General features: G+C 46.9%; 1 protein-coding gene across 1 annotated transcript in view; it reads left to right on the plus strand.

Moving 5' to 3' along the window:
• The window catches only part of cntnap5a (contactin associated protein family member 5a), a 90,843-nt gene that overhangs the window by 49,484 nt on the left and 19,427 nt on the right, over positions 1–21,932 (plus strand). Inside the window, exons 9-15 of the mRNA XM_034561728.1 lie at positions 1,487–1,630; positions 3,138–3,297; positions 7,851–7,957; positions 9,259–9,378; positions 14,885–15,085; positions 20,167–20,323; positions 21,421–21,548. Coding sequence (XP_034417619.1) covers positions 1,487–1,630; positions 3,138–3,297; positions 7,851–7,957; positions 9,259–9,378; positions 14,885–15,085; positions 20,167–20,323; positions 21,421–21,548 — 1,017 coding nt within the window. The remainder of the gene's footprint in view (positions 1–1,486; positions 1,631–3,137; positions 3,298–7,850; positions 7,958–9,258; positions 9,379–14,884; positions 15,086–20,166; positions 20,324–21,420; positions 21,549–21,932) is intronic.

The following is a 21,932-nucleotide window of genomic DNA, read 5'->3' on the forward strand; positions in this document are numbered from 1 at the left end:
TTTCTGGCAGATTATTTTATTTTGCTTGTGGTATGAAGCAAAACTCTTTTGGAAGTCTCTTTCAGAAGTCTCTTTCGGAAGTCTCTTTCGGAAGTCTCTTTCGGAAGTCTCTTTTGGAAATCTCTTTCGGAAGTCTCTTTCGGAAGTCTCTTTCGGAAATCTCTTTTGGAAATCTCTTTCAGAAGTCTCTTTTGAAAATGTCTTTCGGAAGTCTCTTTTGAAAATCTCTTTCGGAAGTCTCTTTTGAAAGTCTCTTTCGGAAGTCTCTTTGGGAAGTCTCTTTTGGAAATCTCTTTTGGAAGTCTCTTTTGGAAGTCTCTTTTCAAAGTCTCTTTGGGAAGTCTCTTTTGGAAGTCTCTTTTGAAAATCTCTTTCAGAAGTTTTTTTTGAAAATCTCTTCCGGAAGTCTCTTTTGGAAATCTCTTTCGGAAGTCTCTTTTGGAAATCTCTTTCGGAAGTCTGTTTTGGAAGTCTCTTTCGGAAGTCTCTTTTGAAAATCTCTTTCGGAAGTCTCTTTTGGAAGTCTCTTTCGGAAGTCTCTTTTGAAAGTCTCTTTCGGAAATCTCTTTCGGAAGTCTCTTTCGGAAGTCTCTTTTTGAAGTCTCTTTCGGAAGTCTCTTTCAGAAGTCTCTTTCGGAAATCTCTTTCGGAAGTCTCTTTCGGAAGTCTCTTTCGGAAGTCTCTTTCGGAAATCTCTTTCGGAAGTCTCTTTCGGAAATCTCTTTCGGAAGTCTCTTTCGGAAGTCTCTTTTGGAAATCTCTTTCAGAAGTCTCTTTCGGAAATATGGCGTCGCATCCAAAATCAGCTTCTCGACAACTGAGCAACGCTTCCTGTACTCCGAGCTCTGACATCAGAGTCACATGACCCGATAGCGAGCAGAGCGATGACATCGGGTGTTTACGTAGAGAATTAACAGAATAAATGCTGACGCGAGTCTTTCCATTCACACGTTAACGTTCATCTGACAGATTAAATATGCAGTGAGGAACGCTGTTGACGGAGCGGGGGAGGTGGAGGTGGAGGGTGATGGAGGAGGAGGAAGAGGAGGATGGAGGAGGAGGAGGAGGAGGAAGAGGAGCAGGAGGAGGAAGAGGAGGCTTCAAGCGACTGTCAAGTGAAGTTTGGAAGAAAGACACTGAGGGAACGTGGGGGATTTGACGGCTATTAGGAAATTAAAAGTGGATCTTGAACTAAACCCCAAACACAGGTGAAGGGAATCCTGCTCGCCTGCGGCCCGGCGTTGCCGTGGCAGCCACAGGTACGGATGAAAGCCCCACGTCGCGCTCGGATTAACCAGAATGCAGCGGGGGGAACGGGTCTTCCCAGCCTCAAGGTGTTCTGGGAAATGAACAACACTGTGTGTGTGTGTGTGTGTGTGTGCGTGTGTGTGTGTGTGTGTGTGTGTGTGTGTGTGTGTGTGTGTGTGATGCAGACGGTTGAACTGAGGTTCTCACGGAGGCGTAACGTTTCAATGTGGTTCTGCAGGTCAGCGAGTCAACGACGGTCTGTGGCACTCGGTGGGTCTCAACACGAGGAACCAGCAGGTCTCCCTGACCGTGGACGGAGAACCGGCCTCCACCATCGAGCTGTGGGAGCAGCTGGAGTCCAGAGGCAGCTTCAACTTCGGAGGTTTGTGGGTCCTCGCTGTGGTACTAACAGGCTGAACCGGGACTAACAGGGGGAACCGGAACTAACAGGGAGAACCGGGACTAACAGGGGGAACAGGGGGAACCGGAACTAACAGGGGGAACCGGGAATAACTGGGGGAACCAGGACTAACAGGGGGAACCAGGACTAACAAGGGGAACCGGGACTAACAGGGGAAACCGGGACTAACAGGGGAAACCAGGACTAACAGGGGCAACCAGGACTAACAAGTGGAACCGGAAATAACAGGGGAAACCGGGACTAACGGGGAACTGGGGGAACCAGGACTAACAGGGGGCACCGGGACTAACAGGGGGAACCGGGACTAACAGAGGGAACAGAGGGAACCGGGACTAACGGGGAACCGGGACTAACTGGGGGAACCGGGACTAACAGGGGGAACCGGGACTAACAAGGGGAACCGGGACTAACGGGGAACCGGGACTAACTGGGGGAACCGGTACTAACAGGGGGAACCGGGACTAACAGGGGGAACCGGAACTAACAGGGGGCACCGTGACTAACAGGGGGAACCGGGACTAACAGGGGGAACCGGAACTGACAAGGGAAACCGGGACTAACAGAGGGAACAGGGGGAACCGGGACTAACGGGGGGAACCGGGACTAACAGGGGGAACCGGAACTAACAGGGGGAACCGGAACCGACAGGGGGAACCGGGACTAACAGGGGGAACCGGAACTGACAGGGGAAACCGGGACTAACAGAGGGAACAGGGGGAACCGGGACTAACGGGGAACCGGGACTAACTGGGGGAACCGGGACTAACAGGGGGAACCGGGACTAACAAGGGGAACCGGGACTAACAGGGGGAACCGGGACTAACAGGGGGAACCGGAACTGACAGGGGAAACCGGGACTAACAGAGGGAACAGGGGGAACCGGGACTAACGGGGGGAACCGGGACTAACAGGGGGAACCGGAACTAACAGGGGGAACCGGAACCGACAGGGGGAACCGGGACTAACAGGGGGAACCGGAACTGACAGGGGAAACCGGGACTAACAGAGGGAACAGGGGGAACCGGGACTAACGGGGAACCGGGACTAACTGGGGGAACCGGGACTAACAGGGGGAACCGGGACTAACAAGGGGAACCGGGACTAACAGGGGGAACCGGGACTAACAGGGGGAACCGGAACTGACAGGGGAAACCGGGACTAACAGAGGGAACAGGGGGAACCGGGACTAACGGGGAACCGGGACTAACAGGGGGAACCGGGACTAACAGGGGGAACCGGAACTAACAGGGGGAACCGGAACTAACAGGGGGCACCGGGACTTACACATTAAGAGTTATTGTGTTATAGGGTCAAAACATGACCTCATAGATATCACATGAAACTTCACCACTTCATCTCTCACATTAAGAGTTATTGTGTTATAGGGTCAGAACATGACCTCATAGACATCACATGAAACTTCACCACTTCATCTCTCACATTAAGAGTTATTGTCATTGCCCTCCAGGTTGTCCTCCGGCCGACTGTCAGAACCCGACTCCGGACCTCCAGGGATGCGTGCGGCTCGTCTTCCTCAACAGCCAGCCCGTGGATCTCAACCGCGTCCAGCAGGGGCTGCTGGGAAATTATAACGAGCTTCAGTTCGACACGTGCAACATAAGAGACAGGTAAAGTAGATCGGGAGCTTCTCGTTTTGAGGGAGTGAAGTTCTCTGTGGAAAGTAAAACACGAGGCTCGTTCGCGTTTAATAAGCGCGTTTCTGACAGAAAGTCGGTGACATCTCGTCCGAGAAAAAACACAAACACGCTGACAAGATCGTCCAATTAAACGGCAGCAGAAACTCTGCAACAGGACTATGCTAACAAGCTGTCCCGCGTGGCATCCCCCCCCCCCCCCCCCCCCATCCCTCATTACCCTGCGCCGCTGTGTGGCCCCCGTGGAAGATGGCAGGCCGGCGAGCTCCACCAATGTCTGCAGCGATGCACGGGAACGAAAAGGAGAACATGCAAACCTCCATGTTTGCCCCCAGGTGGATCTCTCCTGTTGTCAGAGCGACGGCTTTCTAGTCCAGATTGTTTTTCGCTGTCAGAAGGAACGCAAACACCACGGAGCCGCCGCCGCGATGAGGGGGGGGGGGGGGGGGGGGGGGGGGGGGGGGGCACGGCAGGAAGTGACAGCATGACGGGAGGAGGCACTTTGATGGAGCCATGTAAATGTTTAGTGGCTCCATCTAAGGGCCCTCGGCAAAACAGCTGAGGAGCCGAGGGGTGGGGGGGGGGGGGGGGGACATTCAGTGTTCACACGACGCCATCTTGGAATACGAGACCTGTCCATCAATCACCTTGTAGCCCCGCCCCCAAAGCACCATAACGTACTAAATGAACATCGTGAAGAAGACTTGAAACTAGAGATTGAGACCATAAACTCATGTTTACTGAGGGAATACATCAAGAGAGGAGGGCTGCAACCAACGATTATTTTAATAATCGATTAATCTGTCGATTAATTTTTCCGATGAATCCGATAAACGAACTAAAAAACATTAATTTCCAACCCTATTCAAAAACAGAACTGACTACAAAATTCGCAGCGCAAACCACCTTCAGAGAGTGAGGTGCCAAAGTAATAATGAACTTGTTTACATGTTTACGTTCCGGGTGCTCAGTCATCACCGCGGTGTCCCCGCGCCGTGTGGCTTTTGCATATCTTGCAATTAACGCGTTTATTTAGTGCGAAACGCTCCCACACCTTTTATGACTTATGCAGCGTTCACACCGAGCGCGAGTTTACCCGCCCGACAAGTGTAGTCGCTTCATTCGCAGCCGGAGAGGGGGCGTGGCTTATCTCCGTGGAAACAGTTATCATTTCCGCCATCCACCACGGAAGAAATGACATTACATGACATTACATTACATTACATTACATTACATGTCATTTAGCTGACGCTTTTATCCAAAGCGACTTACAATAAGTGCATTAAACCGTGAGTCCAAACTCAGAACAACAAGAATCAAGCAAGTACAATTTCTTCAATAAAGTTAAACTACAAAGTGCTATCAGTAAGGGACATTTAAGTGCTGCTAAAGTGTTAAACTACAGAGTACTATCAGTAAGAGACATTTAAGTGCTGCTAAAGTGTTAAACTACAGAGTACTATCAGTAAGAGACATTTAAGTGCTGCTAAAGTGTTAAACTACAGAGTACTATCAGTAAGAGACATTTAAGTGCTGCTAAAGTGTTAAACTACAAAGTGCTATCAGTAAGAGACATTTAAGTGCTGCTAAAGTGTTAAACTACAAAGTGCTATCAGTAAGAGACATTTAAGTGCTGCTAAAGTGTTAAACTACAAAGTGCTATCAGTAAGAGACATTTAAGTGCTGCTAAAGTGTTAAACTACAAAGTGCTATCAGTAAGAGACATTTAAGTGCTACTAAAGTGTTAAACTACAAAGTGCTATCAGTAAGGGACATTTAAGTGCTACTAGAGTGCTACTACGGCTCTACCTTCCCTATTCAAGGTATTCAAGATGTGTTTTTAGTCTGTAGAGACTTCCTGTCCTGATGTCAATGGGGAGCTCGTTCCACCAATGAGGAGCCAGCACAGCAAACAGTCGTGACTTTGTTGAGTGTTTAGCTCGAAGTGAAGGAGCTACAAGCCGATTGTGTGGACATCCCACAAATGTCGCCCCCTGGTGGTCAGGATAGAGAATGCAGCTTTAACACATGACGCATAGACTTCTATACAACCAGAGGAGTCGCCCCCTGGTGGTCAGGAGAGAGAATGCAGCTTTAACACATGAAGCGTAGACTTCTATACAACCAGAGGAGTCGCCCCCTGGTGGTCAGGATAGAGAATGCAGCTTTAACACATGACGCATAGACTTCTATACAACCAGAGGAGTCGCCCCCTGGTGGTCAGGAGAGAGAATGCAGCTTTAACACATGAAGCATAGACTTCTATACAACCAGAGGAGTCGCCCCCTGGTGGTCAGGAGAGAGAATGCAGCTTTAACACATGACGCATAGACTTCTATACAACCAGAGGAGTCGCCCCCTGGTGGTCAGGAGAGAGAATGCAGCTTTAACACATGGAGCATAGACTTCTATACAACCAGAGGAGTCGCCCCCTGGTGGACAGGATAGAGAATGCAGCTTTGACACATGAAGCATAGACTTCTATACAACCAGAGGAGTCGCCCCCTGGTGGTCAGGAGAGAGAATGCAGCTTTGACACATGAAGCATAGACTTCTATACAACCAGAGGAGTCGCCCCCTGGTGGTCAGGAGAGAGAATGCAGCTTTGACACATGAAGCATAAACATGAGCAGTAAAACTATGTTTACGCTTATGTTGGACTTTAGATTAACGTGTAATTGTGCGTTTGCCCGTCAAATAACGACACGAATCAGAGACGGACGTTTTAGCCAACGCAACAAACAAAAAAAAGCAAGAAAAGAAATTAGGTCGGAGAGAAAACTGGAGTGAAATAAAAAATTCAGTCACGGAAAGTTTTGTGATGTATCCTAAAAATGAAACAAGCCATGCATTATGCAGGAGATGTTTATACAGCAGCAACAAAGAGACTGCAGAGCCCGAAAATGAGAATGTGTGTGTTCGGGTGACATTATCTACACCTCTTTTATTTTTTATCCGTCTTCCGCTGCACCGCCTGTGCGGTAATCCGTCGCCGCGACGACGCGACGCCTGACGCACCGACGTCGTCTTTCCCCTTTTTCACGCTCAACGACCCCCACAGTATGAGAAAATTAACTTTTTTATCGCAGCTTATCTCATAGCTTTTTCCTGCGTGCGTAATTAAACATTGTGACTCCATTTTTTTTACGGTCAGTGTGCACTTGGGTGTGCCGGCTACTGTGATTTCCACGACGCCGAGAGGGCACGCGGTACACAAAGGGGGGGGGGGGGGGGGGGGGGGGGGGATAGCTACGACGGTAATTAAACCAAACGGCCGCGACCTTATCCGCGTGGCGGCCCCCGCCAGAGTTATTAAGGTGGGAGATGAAAGCGTACGTAATTATAGATGCGCGCTCGAGGAAAAGGGGGCCGACGATTAATCAGAAGAAGAAGTGCGGTTTTTGAAATTTCCGTGACGCGCTCAATTGTGGTGAAATCCCGTTAACGGGCATTCCGGTCTGAAGGTGACGGCGAGGCTTTTATTTTTATTTTTTAGAGAAACGCCGCCATCCGTTATTTTTTATTAACAAACAAGGGGCTTCAGATGAGGTCACTTCACAGTCCTCTGGGGATTTTTCTTTTATGAAACATGAATAAACAGCAAATTAGTCTTTCGAGCTCGTAAATTTGCGTACAAAAGAATAAAGGGAGGTCTTTCTTAACTGATAAATAAAAGATCAGTTTTTCGCAGCGTTATTGGAGCCCGATACATATTCCTGAGGGGCTTCGTGTGATCTTTTTTTTGTTGTTTTTGGTCGTCCTAGTAGCTTGTTTGTTGTGAACGTTCTGAAAATATGGGAAAACTTTGAAGCTAAAAAACATGAGCTCCATAATAACAGGAGAATGTCATTATGAGAAGCTGTCTGGGTATTAAATTATCTGATTTGTTAGCTTTTTTTGAATGTGGTGCTTCTGTTTTATATTTTAATTAATTACATGTTGAACTGTGGTGGATGTAATGAGTTCAAGTACTGGACAATATTGACTTTATACTTTTATTTGACAACATTGGTTCTTTTACAGATTTAAAATATGAATCAACTAAGAAATGATGAAGTTTTATTACTGATTGAGAAAAGAAGTCGGGGAGTCTGGGAGCCCAGAAATCTCTTTTTTTATGGTGCAATTTGGTGCATTCTGGCCATGATTTGTAAAAAAAAAAAAAGCAAAAGAGTACCAACTATGGATGAGAAGGATGTATAAATGTTGTTGTTGTTGTTGTTGTTGTTGTTGTTGTCCAGGTCTTAATTCACGAGGGCCTTCATTTGCAACGTGGCGATGCTTCCACATTTATGTATCACTGGTTATATTCTAGTAATATCTTTTAAAATGAACCATTCTGCATAATATAATATATTTAGTATATTTCTAATACTTTTGTACTTTTTTTGACTGCAGGACTATTTTTTCTACACTGTGATATTACAAACAGACCGAGCATTTATATAGTTTATTTTCTTATATTTTTGCTGACAAATTAATATGGTATAAGGCGTGGTGTGTAAGCCCTCCGCTCTGCCTTTCAGGTGCCTCCCCAACCTGTGTGAGCACGGCGGCCGCTGCTCTCAGACGTGGAGCTCGTTCTCCTGCGACTGCTCGGGAACCGGATACTCCGGAGCCACTTGTCACAACTGTAAGCACTTCACACACACACACACACACACACACACACACACACACCGTACATCCGAGCTCTACTGAGCCGTGTCATTTGATTCACACACACACATCTTTACGCGTTGTGCTCATCGCTTCAACCCGACGTGACCTCAAAGACGTCGCTGTTATTCTCTCACTTTCATAGTTTCCTTCAAATTGTATTCCTTTTTTATTATTTATTTATTTGTTGCCACTTTCTTAAAATAGCTTATGGCTGACTTCAGATCGACTCTGCGTGCAGGAAGCTCTCCTCACGGGTGTCATGTGTCTCGACGCCCCCCCCCCCCCCCCCCCTTGATATCTGCCGTTGGCATCAGCGTGTGAACCTCCCGGCCTCAGAATCCTGGTTCCCTGTTTGTATGCAGGAGAACCCGCTCGTCTCTGCGTGTCAGAGGCAGCGTGATGAATCAGAGGCACACACAAACAAAAAAATAAACACATATAATCAACATTTTTATTTTTATCTGGAGCTCAAACTCACATATATAACTTGAGCATTTTTAAGATGGTTAGCAGACTCGTAGCTGTAGAGAACGCGACGTGGAGGGTACTTCAGATTGAACCGGGTCCTTTTCTGCACCTGTCGTCGCTCTGGGAAAAAGAAATCTGCATTATTCAAAGTGTTTTGCTATATTTAAAAAAAAGGTTTCGCAACAGGGAACTCGTGTTTCTGTCAATGGAGTCTGGTGGCTTCATAAAGGGCTGTCTGAAGGTAAAGAGGTGAAGATATTATAAATACAGCGCTGAAATTGAAAGATATTGATTGAAAATACAAACGATGCAACTATGTCTTCGTTAAGTATCTGGTAGCTAAACGGGGTGGTTCCACACCGTGATCCAAGAGCAACTCTTGTCTTTTTAGCCTCAATCGAACCATAAAGAACAAATTATACAGCTAGCTAAGCCCATAAAATCTGCTCCCCGCTGTGGTGAATTACAGCCAGAAAGAAACGGAGGCGGAGGCCTTTGTTTTGTCTGAAATCAAGGACCCCTTGTTTTAAAATGAATACCGAGTGGTAAATCTGCCACTGTTACAACTGTAAACTGCATTATGTGCCAAATAAGCAAAGATAGAAATACATTTGGTTCATGAATCGCGTTTAAATCCTCAACATTTTACACAAATGCACCCCAACGTCGGCCTCTTCAGGTGTCGTTTATATAACTGTAGTTCCCATACAGGAGTAGTTGCTATCCCATAATCAGTAAGGATGAAAACAATGACCTATTAACGTATTTTCGGCTGACTGACCGTCCCCGTTGTGCTTCTTGCAGCCATCTACGAGTCGTCCTGCGAGGCCTACAAGCTGATTGGCAGCTCCTCCGGCTTCTACTCCATCGACCCGGATGGCAGCGGTCCCCTGGGGCCCGCCCAGGTGTACTGCAACATGACAGGTGAGATCATTGTAATTCACCCCGTCGTCACCTTTGGCCCCACCCCCCCTTTTTTCTGGAGTCCCTCTGAGGACTGGCAGAACGCTCGGTGTGAAGAGTCCACTCGCTGGAGATTGAGCCATCGATCCGCCCGGCGGTCTGAGATCCAGTGAGAAATCATTACGGCGCCCGAGGGCGTCTCTGTGGGGGAGTCGGAGTCTTTCCTAAGGAGGCCCGTGTTCTCGGTTCTGTGAGCGGCGTTCTGTCAATCCTGGTGCAGACCCGTGGATGGATTACTGAGCAGGACCACTGGGCAGAACCCCGGGGACTCCAAGTGTCAGGGCCTCTCAAGGAGACATGCACCGACCAGAGAGACTCACAATGACTACAAAGAAGCACAAAACCACTAGAAAGAGACACAAAACCACTACAAAGAGACACAAAACCACTAGAAAGAGACACAAAACCACTACAAAGAGACACAAAACCACTAGAAAGAGATTCAAAACCACTAGAAAGAGACACAAAACCACTACAAAGAAACACAAAACCACTAGAAAGAAACACAAAACCGCTACAAAGAGACACAAAACCACTACAAAGAGACACAAAACCACTACAAAGAAACACAAAACCACTAGAAAGAAACACAAAACCGCTACAAAGAGACACAAAACCACTACAAAGAGACACAAAACCACTACAAAGAGACACAAAACCAATATAAAGAGATTCAAAACCACAACAAAGAGACACAAAACCACTAGAAAGAGACACAAAACCACTAGAAAGAGATTCAAAACCACTAGAAAGAGACACAAAACCACAACAAAGAGACACAAAACCACTAGAAAGAGACACAAAACCACTAGAACGAGACACAAAACCACAACAAAGAGACACAAAACCACTAGAACGAGACACAAAATCACAACAAAGAGACACAAAACCACTAGAAAGAGACACAAAACCACTAGAAAGAGACACAAAACCACAACAAAGAGACACAAAACCACAACAAAGAGACACAAAATCACAACAAAGAGACACAAAACCAATACAAAGAGACACAAAACCAATACAAAGAGACACAAAACCACAACAAAGAGACACAAAACCACAACAAAGAGACACAAAACCACTAGAAAGAGATTCAAAACCACTAGAAAGAAACACAAAACCGCTAGAAAGAGACACAAAACCACTACAAAGAGACACAAAACCACAACAAAGAGACACAAAACCACTACAAAGAGACACAAAACCACTAGAAAGAGACACAAAACCAATAGAAAGAGATTCAAAACCACAACAAAGAGACACAAAACCACTAGAAAGAGACACAAAACCACTAGAAAGAGATTCAAAACCACTAGAAAGAGACACAAAACCACAACAAAGAGACACAAAACCACTAGAAAGAGACACAAAACCACTAGAACGAGACACAAAACCACAACAAAGAGACACAAAACCACTAGAAAGAGACACAAAACCACTAGAAAGAGACACAAAACCACAACAAAGAGACACAAAACCACAACAAAGAGACACAAAATCACAACAAAGAGACACAAAACCAATACAAAGAGACACAAAACCACAACAAAGAGACACAAAACCACAACAAAGAGACACAAAACCAATACAAAGAGACACAAAACCACAACAAAGAGACACAAAACCACTAGAACGAGACACAAAACCACAACAAAGAGACACAAAACCACTAGAAAGAGACACAAAACCACTAGAAAGAGACACAAAACCACAACAAAGAGACACAAAACCACAACAAAGAGACACAAAACCAATACAAAGAGACACAAAACCACTAGAAAGAGATTCAAAACCACAACAAAGAGACACAAAACCAATACAAAGAGACACAAAACCACAACAAAGAGACACAAAACCACAACAAAGAGACACAAAACCAATACAAAGAGACACAAAATCACAACAAAGAGACACAAAACCACTAGAACGAGACACAAAACCACAACAAAGAGACACAAAACCACTAGAAAGAGACACAAAACCACTAGAAAGAGACACAAAACCACAACAAAGAGACACAAAACCACAACAAAGAGACACAAAATCACAACAAAGAGACACAAAACCAATACAAAGATACACAAAACCACAACAATGAGACACAAAACCACAACAAAGAGACACAAAATCACAACAAAGAGACACAAAACCAATACAAAGAGACACAAAACCACTAGAAAGAGACACAAAACCACAACAAAGAGACACAAAACCACAACAAAGAGACACAAAATCACAACAAAGAGACACAAAACCACAACAAAGAGACACAAAACCACAACAAAGAGACACAAAACCACTAGAAAGAGATTCAAAACCACAACAAAGAGACACAAAACCACTAGAAAGAGACACAAAACCACAACAAAGAGACACAAAACCACTAGAAAGAGACACAAAACCACAACAAAGAGACACAAAACCACTAGAAAGAGACACAAAACCACAACAAAGAGACACAAAACCACAACAAAGAGACACAAAACCACAACAAAGAGACACAAAACCACTAGAAAGAGACACAAAACCAATACAAAGAGACACAAAACCACAACAAAGAGACACAAAACCACAACAAAGAGACACAAAACCACAACAAAGAGACACAAAACCACAACAAAGAGACACAAAACCAATACAAAGAGACACAAAACCACTAGAAAGAGATTCAAAACCACAACAAAGAGACACAAAACCACTAGAAAGAGACACAAAACCACAACAAAGAGACACAAAACCACTAGAAAGAGACACAAAACCACTAGAAAGAGACACAAAACCACAACAAAGAGACACAAAACCACAACAAAGAGACACAAAACCACAACAATGAGACACAAAACCACAACAAAGAGACACAAAACCACAACAATGAGACACAAAACCACTAGAACGAGATGCAAAAAGAGACTCACAACTACTTAGAAAAGGGGCGAAACAACCCCAGAGAAAGACAACAAAAACAACAACAAGAGGCGTAACAACGATGCTTGTCATCCAAATGCATTTCGTTGCGCAACCCCTGCTTTGCAAAAAAAAAAAAAAAAGGTGAATAAAAGAGACGTTCATCATGATTTCAAAAGCCTAACTATCACATCCATCTGCTGATTGTGAAGTGTTCTAGAAGCCATAATCAATCTGTATACGCCACATATTTATGTAAATCTGTCTGTCGCCTTTCGGCCTGTGAAGGGGGGGGGGGGGGGGGGGGGGGGGGGGGGGGGGGGGGGCGGGGGGGGCTCCATTATATCCCAAGTGAGGAAATCTGAACAAGACGCCTCCTTCCCGTCATTATTCACACCACGCTGTCCACTCGCTGTCTAATAATAACCGGCGACGCTCGTATTTATCGTATATTTCCGCCTGAGCTCTTTGAAGGCGCCAGAGAACGTACAGTAAATATAATCTTTATACCAGACGCGTTAAAGTGTCAATCATCAACTGGGAGAGACGGTGACGACTCCAGGCCGGTCTAAACCTGTTAAAACCCGTTGGGTCATTAAAGTCAAAAGGGTCGATCCCTTCGGGAGCGCTGATCTGCTCAGTAAATTTTCACGGCGGCCATTAAATTATGTTTGACTGACATTTTTAAAAAAAAATGAGGGTGTTTGCTAAAGAAAGAAAGTGTCCAACGTGGAAATATGACGTCCAATAAATTCCACTGCAATCCGCCCATTAGATTCGGATAATTGCTTGTGTGTGTGTGTGTGTGTGTGTGTGTGTGTGTGTGTGTGTGTGTGTGTGTGTGTGTGTGTGTGTGTGTGTGTGTGTGTGTGTGTGTGCGCGCCAAGGACTTTCACCAGAACTGTTGGGCTTCCTTTCCATGAATGTCCACATGCACGATGTACCTAGCTAGCATCGGTAGCGCCGGCAGGTTTATGGGATGTAAACCAGAACCTCGTGGCTCTTCCTTTCGCCGTCGACCAATCGGGCGGAAGGGAGGCCAGATGCAGAAATCTCTACAGAGGATTCATTTTGGTAGGGGGGGGGGGGGGGGGGGGGGGCGCCTGGAGGGGGGCGGGGCTTCAAGGACTGAATGTCAGGCTTGACCTTTCAATTCATTTCCAGTATGTGTGATTTTCGGCAGGCCTGTCTCAGGGCTTGAATCCCCCCAAACCCCCCCCCCCCCCTCCACACATTCAGCGTGATCTTTCCGATGGCGAAGGAACACATTGTGCTCGGCGGCGTCACCGGAGACGTGACATTTTGACGGACGCATCCCGTGACACGGCGACACGGCGGGGCAACGAGACGCGTCCAGTCGAGTCCCGACAGCCGTGAAGAGAGACGGCGGCTCGTCACCGAGCTGTCGCGGACGACACTTTTTTCTCTCTCTCTCGCAAGGTTAATGTCGCGGTGACGTCCCCCCCCCCCCATCCCCCCCCCCCCCCCCACATTCTCCCCCCCCCCCATGCTGTCATCGGGTGCTCCGTCTTCCCCTGAATCGGTCTCACCAGATCCGCCTCCACTTGACCTCAATTAAGGAATCCATAGGAAATGTAAATATCTCTAAAGCCGACAACCTGATGTGAATAATCACGAAGGTGGAGACGAGTTTAGTCTGAGGCTGAGTCAACACGGGGTCCAGGTAATGAAAACTGGGGGGGGGGGGGAGAGGAGGGGGGGGGGGGGGGGGGGGGGGGGGGGGGGCAACGGGACGGATAGCTCGTCTGATTTCTTTGTACAAACTCTGGACTCATTTTACGAGTGTGAGCAGAGAATGAGATTATTAACAAGGATTTGTTCTGATTCCAATTCTTCTCCTCCTCCTGCTTCTTCCTCTTCCTTTTCTTCTCCTCCTCCTCCTCCTGCTTCTTCCTCTTCTTCTCCCCCTCCCCCTCCTCCTCCTCCTTCTTCTTCTTCTACTCCTCCTCCGCCTCCTCCTGCTTCTTCCTCTTCTTCTTCTTCCTCTTCCTCTTCTTCTCCTCCTCCTTCTTCTTCTTCTACTCCTCCTCCTCCTCCTGCTTCTTCCTCTTCTTCTCCTCGTCCTCCTCCTGCTTCTTCCTCTTCTTCTCCCCCTCCCCCTCCCCCCCCCCCCTCCTCCTCCTTCTTCTTCTTCTACTCCTCCTCCTCCTCCTCCTGCTTCTTCCTCTTCTTCTCCTCCTCCTCCTCCTCCTCCTCCTGCTTCTTCCTCTTCTTCTCCCCCTCCCCCTCCCCCTCCTCCTCCTCCTCCTTCTTCTTCTTCTACTCCTCCTCCTCCTCCTCCTGCTTCTTCCTCTTCTTCTCCTCCTCCTCCTCCTCCTCCTCCTCCTCCCCCTCCTCCTCCTCCTCTTCTCGTCCTCCTCCTCGTCCTCGTCCTCCTCCTCGTCCTCCTCCTCCTCCTCCCCCTCCCCCTCCCCCTCCTCCTCCTCCCCCTCCTCCCCCTCCTCTTCCTCCTCCTCCTCCTCCTCCTCCTCCTCCTCCCCCTCCTCCCCCTCCTCCTCCCCCTCCTCTTCCTCCTCCTCCTCCTCCTCCTCCTCCTCCTCAGAGGAGAAGGTGTGGACGGTGCTGGCCCACGACGTCCCGTCCCCGGTGGCGGTCCGTGGCTCCTCCCTCCACAGCCCTCACGTCACGAGGTTGAACTACAGCGCGTCGGCGGAGCAGCTGCGCTCCGTGGTGACGGGCGCCGAGCAGTGCCAACAGGAAGTGGTTTACAACTGCAAGAAGTCCCGCCTCTTCAACACCAAAGGTCAGCGGGCTTTTTTCACGTGGTCAAAATCGTTGGTTTTATGCCAATAATAAGCTTTAATAATAAGTTTGAAGGCTCGTCAGAACCAAACCGCTGCACAGAGGTTTATAATAAACATTGATATAAATGTTATATTGGATAGGAATGCGTGGTTGAATACAATATGAATTTGAATACATATGTTGTTGTTGGAAAAAAACATTTTTATTTCACTTTCAATTATGAAAAAAGACCCATCATCCCTCTCTCTCTCTCTCTCTCCCTCTCTCTCTCTCTCTCTCTCTCTCTCTCTCTCTCATAATTGAGGAGTTTGCAACTTGTTTTTTTAACACATTTTAGCCCCAAAACAAAAAAAAAAGGTTAAAAAATGTCACAATCCCAGATTATGTTACGTCTCTCGTGGCATTAATTTTGCTCTCTTTCTGGACGTAACGTGCACAAATACAAATTCAAATCTAAATGAACCCACGCAGTGAGTTTTCTAACAGGAACAAACACGTTTTGAGGTCCTCACCGCTGGTTTAACCCGCGGTCGGATGCTGCAGCGGCGGCGTTGTTGCACCTCCTTCTGTCTCCTTTTCTTTTTGTGCCCGAGGCTTCCTGTCTGCATTGGCACCCGCACCGCGTCTTTTCTTTTGAATAAATAAGGGTGCTGCTCTTCCTTCTCCCCGAAGACTCCAGCTGACCTGAACGTGAACCTCCACGAGACGAGAACCCGTTTGTTTGTCACGTCGGTGCCTCCTGCTTCCCCTCTCCTTCCTCCCAGTGTTCACAAGAACCAGAGCGGTGGTTCTCTAATCTCTTTTCTGTGTGCATTCATCTTGAACTCACCCCCCCCCCCCAACATTCAAACATTTGCTCTTAAATCATGAAACATTCATGAAGTCCCAGATCCCCCTCCCCCGTTCCCCGGGCGACGCGCATGCACAAACAAACAAGTCCATTATCACACCAGACATCAAAAGGGGAGACAGGACGCCGACGACTCGTTGTTTTTTTTTAACTGCGTGCCAGAAACACATCGGGATTCTTTATTTTATTTTTTTTGACGGTAGCTATTTTTGTTGTTTTTTTTCTCCGACGCACAGGAGGTCTAATTTCTCTTTTTTGGGGAAAGCATTCAAATTAATTATTGGGACGGCAAAAAAAAAAAAAAATGCACTCGTGGCGCCGACTTACAGGGAAGAGATGAAAACAACGGCAGATGTTTTTTCGAAAAGCAGTCGGATTTATAGAGGCGGCCATTTTGCCCGAGAGTTTAGCCGCGTAGCTTCGACGTCCCTCATTCTTTATACTCGCTCACCTTCAGATTCATACTAGTATCTGGGTTTTTCTACGAGAACATGCTCAAAAAACATGCTCAAAAAACATAATTACTCTCATAATGTCAGTCTGAGCACACCTGTATTGAAATACCTTCTGTCTGAAATGCTCCGTTTTTTTGGCGCCTGTCTCTTTAAGAGCCCCTCCAGTCTGATTGGTTGATTGGCCTGCATGTGTCGTAAGAAGATAATGGACTTGTTATCCAGGAAGTCCAGATACCAACATGGACCCCTTTAAGTCCGCTTTCTGGGTTTCACATCCTTATTGGTCTATTTTTTTTAAATATACAATATTTGTTAAGGGTCCGGAGACGAGGGAGAAGTTGACGTGCGTCTTGTTATTTATTATATTTATATAAAGACGCCGTTTTGTGGAGTTTGTTTTTGTTTGATTGATGCGATACCAAATTTCTTTACTGACAACGAGCTCTGTTGCATTATGGGAGGATTTATTCTGGGGCGCGCGTCAATAGCAGATATCAGATGTCACATTTTATTTGTTTATTTAAGTTTACACTTTTTTTTAAATAATTTGCTGGATAAATAACAAGTCAGAAAATGTATATCTACGTATGTATTTGTTAAAAAATGAGTAAAAAAGCAAATGAAGTCAAAAAGCCTTAAACGTTATATAATAATCCCCGTCTCCTCCACACAGCGAAGGCATACAGCTTATTAATTAAACCTCCGGTACTCGGAATCGGCTGATACTTAAAGCCAATATTGGTATCGGGTATTAAAAAAAGATTAAATAAAACCAGATTGATGCATCCAGCAGTCAACGTGTATATTTCCTTTATTAGACATGTGTGTCCACACACACACACACACACACACATATGCGTACCGATGCAGCTCTAATGCATGCTGGGTAGGACGAACGCATCGTAGCGTGTGACACTTGATTATGTATCGTGACACGTAACTTAATGGGCTCCCCCCCCCCCCTCCCACCCCCCCGACTCGCCTCATCTCCATCGTGTGTGTGTGTGACGGATGATTTGAGGCCGGACCACTTCAACCCCCTCGGAGGGCGATGAATTACGGCTTTAATGTCGTAAAAAAAAAAAAAAAAAAAACGCCGGCAGAGAATCAACAACAACAACAACAACAACGACGAGGGAGAAAATAAGCAATTTTTTGGGGGGTTTTGATTACCGGCAAAAAAATAAATAATAAAAAGGTTTGTTTACCTGTCAAGGGGACCGGACGCCGTCACGTACAATTAAGCGACGCGACAGATGCAAAATACATTGAGCGTCGTGTCCATGGCGACGCTTTTAAAAGAGACCACGAGTGCACGGCGTGTATTTAAATCGTGCATATTGCAAAAAAAATTAATAAAAAAGGAAATAAATGCGGTTAAAAAAACAACTTATGGCCAAAATGTTCTGATCTTCTAATCTTTTGTTACTTCCCTTCACTCCCACTTTTATTTGCTGGGGTCGGGGGGTCGAGGGGGGTCGAGGGGGGTCGAGGGGGGTCGGAGGTGAGCAGCCTGAGCACCCCTCAGGCTGCTCACCTGACCGGCTGCTCACCTGAGGGGTGCGATGACTCAATGCGGTCGCCTAGCGACTCGTAAATGGAGTCACGTTTTAATCTGAAGGAGGTTGCGAGTCACAATTACGTCGTCCAAGGACATAATAAAAAGTTCGCCCATTTGTTTGTGATCTGACGTTTTGAAAGCCTTGATTTTGGCATTTCGGGCCTTCGCCATTTATTTATTTATTTTTAGGGTGGAGCAAAAACAAACGGAACGCTGAGTCATCTAAAATAATTTTTAGACGATCAAAACTTTACAATGAACTTAAAACGCGCTGTAAAAGGGTTTTAGTTACACTGACTGTCAATCAACTTGTAGCCCCGTATCCCCTGATTTATGGTCTGTTTGACTCTAAATGACCATAATTTACTAAATGAACATCACGCTGTATTGAAGAAGACTTGAAACTAGAGATTGAGACCAAAAACTAATGTTTACAATGTTTACTGAGGGAATAAATCAAGAGAAGTAGAGTCATTTATATAGACTTCTATACAACCAGAGGAGTCGCCCCCTGGTGGTCAGGAGAAAGAATGCAGCTTTAACACATGAAGCATAGACTTCTATACAACCAGAGGAGTCGCCCCCTGGTGGTCAGGAGAGAATGCAGCTTTAACACATGAAGCGTAGACTTCTATACAACCAGAGGAGTCGCCCCCTGGTGGTCAGGAGAGAGAATGCAGAGAATGCAGCTTTAACACATGAAGCATAGACTTCTATACAACCAGAGAAGTCGCCCCCTGGTGGTCAGGAGAGAGAATGCAGTTTTAACACATGAAGCATAGACTTCTATACAACCAGAGGAGTCGCCCCCTGGTGGTCAGTAGAGAGAATGGAGCTTTAAGACATGAAGCATAGACTTCTATACAACCAGAGGAGTCGCCCCCTGGTGGCCAGGAGAGAGAATGCAGCTTTAACACATGAAGCATATACTTCTATACAACCAGAGGAGTCGCCCCCTGGTGGTCAGGAGAGAGAATGCAGCTTTAACACATGAAGCATAGACTTCTATACAACCAGAGGAGTCGCCCCCTGGTGGCCAGGAGAGAGAATGCAGCTTAAGACATGAAGCATAGACTTCTATACAACCAGAGGAGTCGCCCCCTGGTGGTCAGGAGAGAGAATGCAGCTTTAACACATGAAGCATAGACTTCTATATAACCAGAGGAGTCGCCCCCTGGTGGTCAGGAGAGAGAATGCAGCTTAAACACATGAAGCATAGACTTCTATACAACCAGAGGAGTCGCCCCCTGGTGGCCAGGAGAGAGAATGCAGCTTAAACACATGAAGCATAGACTTCTATACAACCAGAGGAGTCGCCCCCTGGTGGTCAGGAGAGAATGCAGCTTTAACACATGAAGCGTAGACTTCTATACAACCAGAGGAGTCGCCCCCTGGTGGTCAGGAGAGAGAATGCAGAGAATGCAGCTTTAACACATGAAGCATAGACTTCTATACAACCAGAGAAGTCGCCCCCTGGTGGTCAGGAGAGAGAATGCAGTTTTAACACATGAAGCATAGACTTCTATACAACCAGAGGAGTCGCCCCCTGGTGGTCAGTAGAGAGAATGGAGCTTTAAGACATGAAGCATAGACTTCTATACAACCAGAGGAGTCGCCCCCTGGTGGCCAGGAGAGAGAATGCAGCTTTAACACATGAAGCATATACTTCTATACAACCAGAGGAGTCGCCCCCTGGTGGTCAGGAGAGAGAATGCAGCTTTAACACATGAAGCATAGACTTCTATACAACCAGAGGAGTCGCCCCCTGGTGGCCAGGAGAGAGAATGCAGCTTAAGACATGAAGCATAGACTTCTATACAACCAGAGGAGTCGCCCCCTGGTGGTCAGGAGAGAGAATGCAGCTTTAGCACATGAAGCATATACTTCTATACAACCAGAGGAGTCGCCCCCTGATGGTCAGGAGAGAGAATGCAGCTTTAACACATGAAGCATAGACTTCTATACAACCAGAGGAGTCGCCCCCTGGTGGCCAGTAGAGAGAATGCAGCTCAATAATCTGTCGATACATTGTTCATTTGTATCTTTCTTTTATCTTCCAGTGCCCTTCATGTGTACTTTCTTTTTTGAATTTTGAGATAGAGCCAGTGAAGCGAAACCACGCTTCACTCCAAATATAACCCGTGACCGTGACCTACTTGAGCTCCAGCGCTGGCCGTTGCCGTGGTCACCGACTGTCGGGTGTTGTGTTGCAGACGGCAGTCCGTTAACCTGGTGGCTGGACTGGGAGGGCGAGAGGCGGAGCTACTGGGGAGGCTTCCTGCCGGGAGTCCAGCAGTGCTCCTGCAGCCTGGAGGAGAACTGCGTGGACATGAACTACTTCTGCAACTGTGATGCCGACACTGACGCATGGTACACACACACACACACACACACACACACACACATTGTTCAACATTTCATGATGTGTTTGGATCCGTGTGTATATAGTATCCTATAGCCGCAGTGTTTAATAATTAATTACACTTTAAAGTGGGCCCTCGGGCCGTGAACGGAGACTAATGTAGTATTTCGCCTTTTTTTTAAACCTTATCTACATATTTACACATAACGTCACGGGAATTTTTAATTGGGCACTTAGACCATGCACTGTATTACTAAATTAATTTAAATTAAAAAATTAAAAAAATACAATATCTACTAGTTGTAGTTGAATAGAAAAAGAAAATAGCAGAATATGGAAAGTACAAGTATCTCAACGTTGTACTTAAGTGTAGTACTTGAGTATATCTACTTAGTTACATTACACTACTTAGTCTAACTGTTTCATTGGGTTTAGGTGTTCCTAATAAAATGCACCAAAGGAGAACTTTTTACAAGGTTCCTAATATGAATTAAAAAACTAAGAATGAATAAAAGAAAATGTAACATCAGCGCCATCTCATAATCAATCTGCGGTTTATTCATGAACTACTGTACCGCCCTCCACAGAGAAGACTACCAATGATTAATTAATCAATTCATCTATTAGGCATTAGGCATTTTTCTCACACGGACCTCAGTCGCCATTTGTTCAACAATTGAATCTCCGGGATGAATAATTGGCGCTCGTACATCCCATCACGGCCAATCTAATAAGACTTTTTTTAAAAGCGCTGAAAGAACAAAACAAAACAATGAAACAAAGGGTGTGTGTGTGTGGGGGGGGGGGGGGGGGGGGGGGGGGGGGAGGGGCTGCATTAGAGGCTCTGAACGTCTTTGTTTTACTGCACGTTAATCTCCTGCAAAGCCGCTCGCCGTTCAGCCCCGTTTGCATATTTCCAGCGGCGGCTCGTCTGCATTGTGACAGATTTAATGTGTTTACTGCGCTAATGCAGAAGAATGGACGCCTTTATCTGGACCTCCCAGGACGCCATCGACACCCCGAGGGCAGCGTGTCGCTATTTATCTGTTTGTCTTTTTGTGTGTGTGTGTGTGTGTGTGTGTGTGTGTGCGTGTGCGTGCCACAGGGCTAATGACACGGGGATCCTCTCCTACAAAGACCACCTGCCGGTGAGCCAGATCGCGGTCGGGGACACCAACAGGACGGGCTCGCGGGCCGTCTACCACATCGGCCCGCTGCGTTGTTATGGAGACAGTAGGTGATCACCTCGGTTGCCGGAGCTGCTGTGCCGGATTTTGGTTGCAGATGGAGGGGGGGGGGGGGTCAGGGGGGTCACGTGTTCGCCCACGGACAGACGACTGAAGCTAATCTGTCCCGTTACAAGTCGGGCGACTGGCACGCGAGGACCGCAACCTCGTAAAAATCTGATTCTCTAAACTCCTGTTCTGCAGCCAGGCAGGGGTGCCAAAAAATGTGGGGCGACACAGAAAGGGAGGGGGGGGGGGGGGGGGGGGGGGGGGGGGGGGTGGGGGGGGGGGGGGGGGGGGGGGGGGGGGGGGGGGGGGGGGGGGGGGGGGGGGGGGGGGGGGGGGGGGGGAGGGAGGAGGGGGGGGGGGGATGGGCAGAGCTGGACAGCAG

This window comes from Cyclopterus lumpus, chromosome 21 (assembly GCF_009769545.1).
Source record: "Cyclopterus lumpus isolate fCycLum1 chromosome 21, fCycLum1.pri, whole genome shotgun sequence".
Taxonomy (NCBI): domain Eukaryota; kingdom Metazoa; phylum Chordata; class Actinopteri; order Perciformes; family Cyclopteridae; genus Cyclopterus; species Cyclopterus lumpus.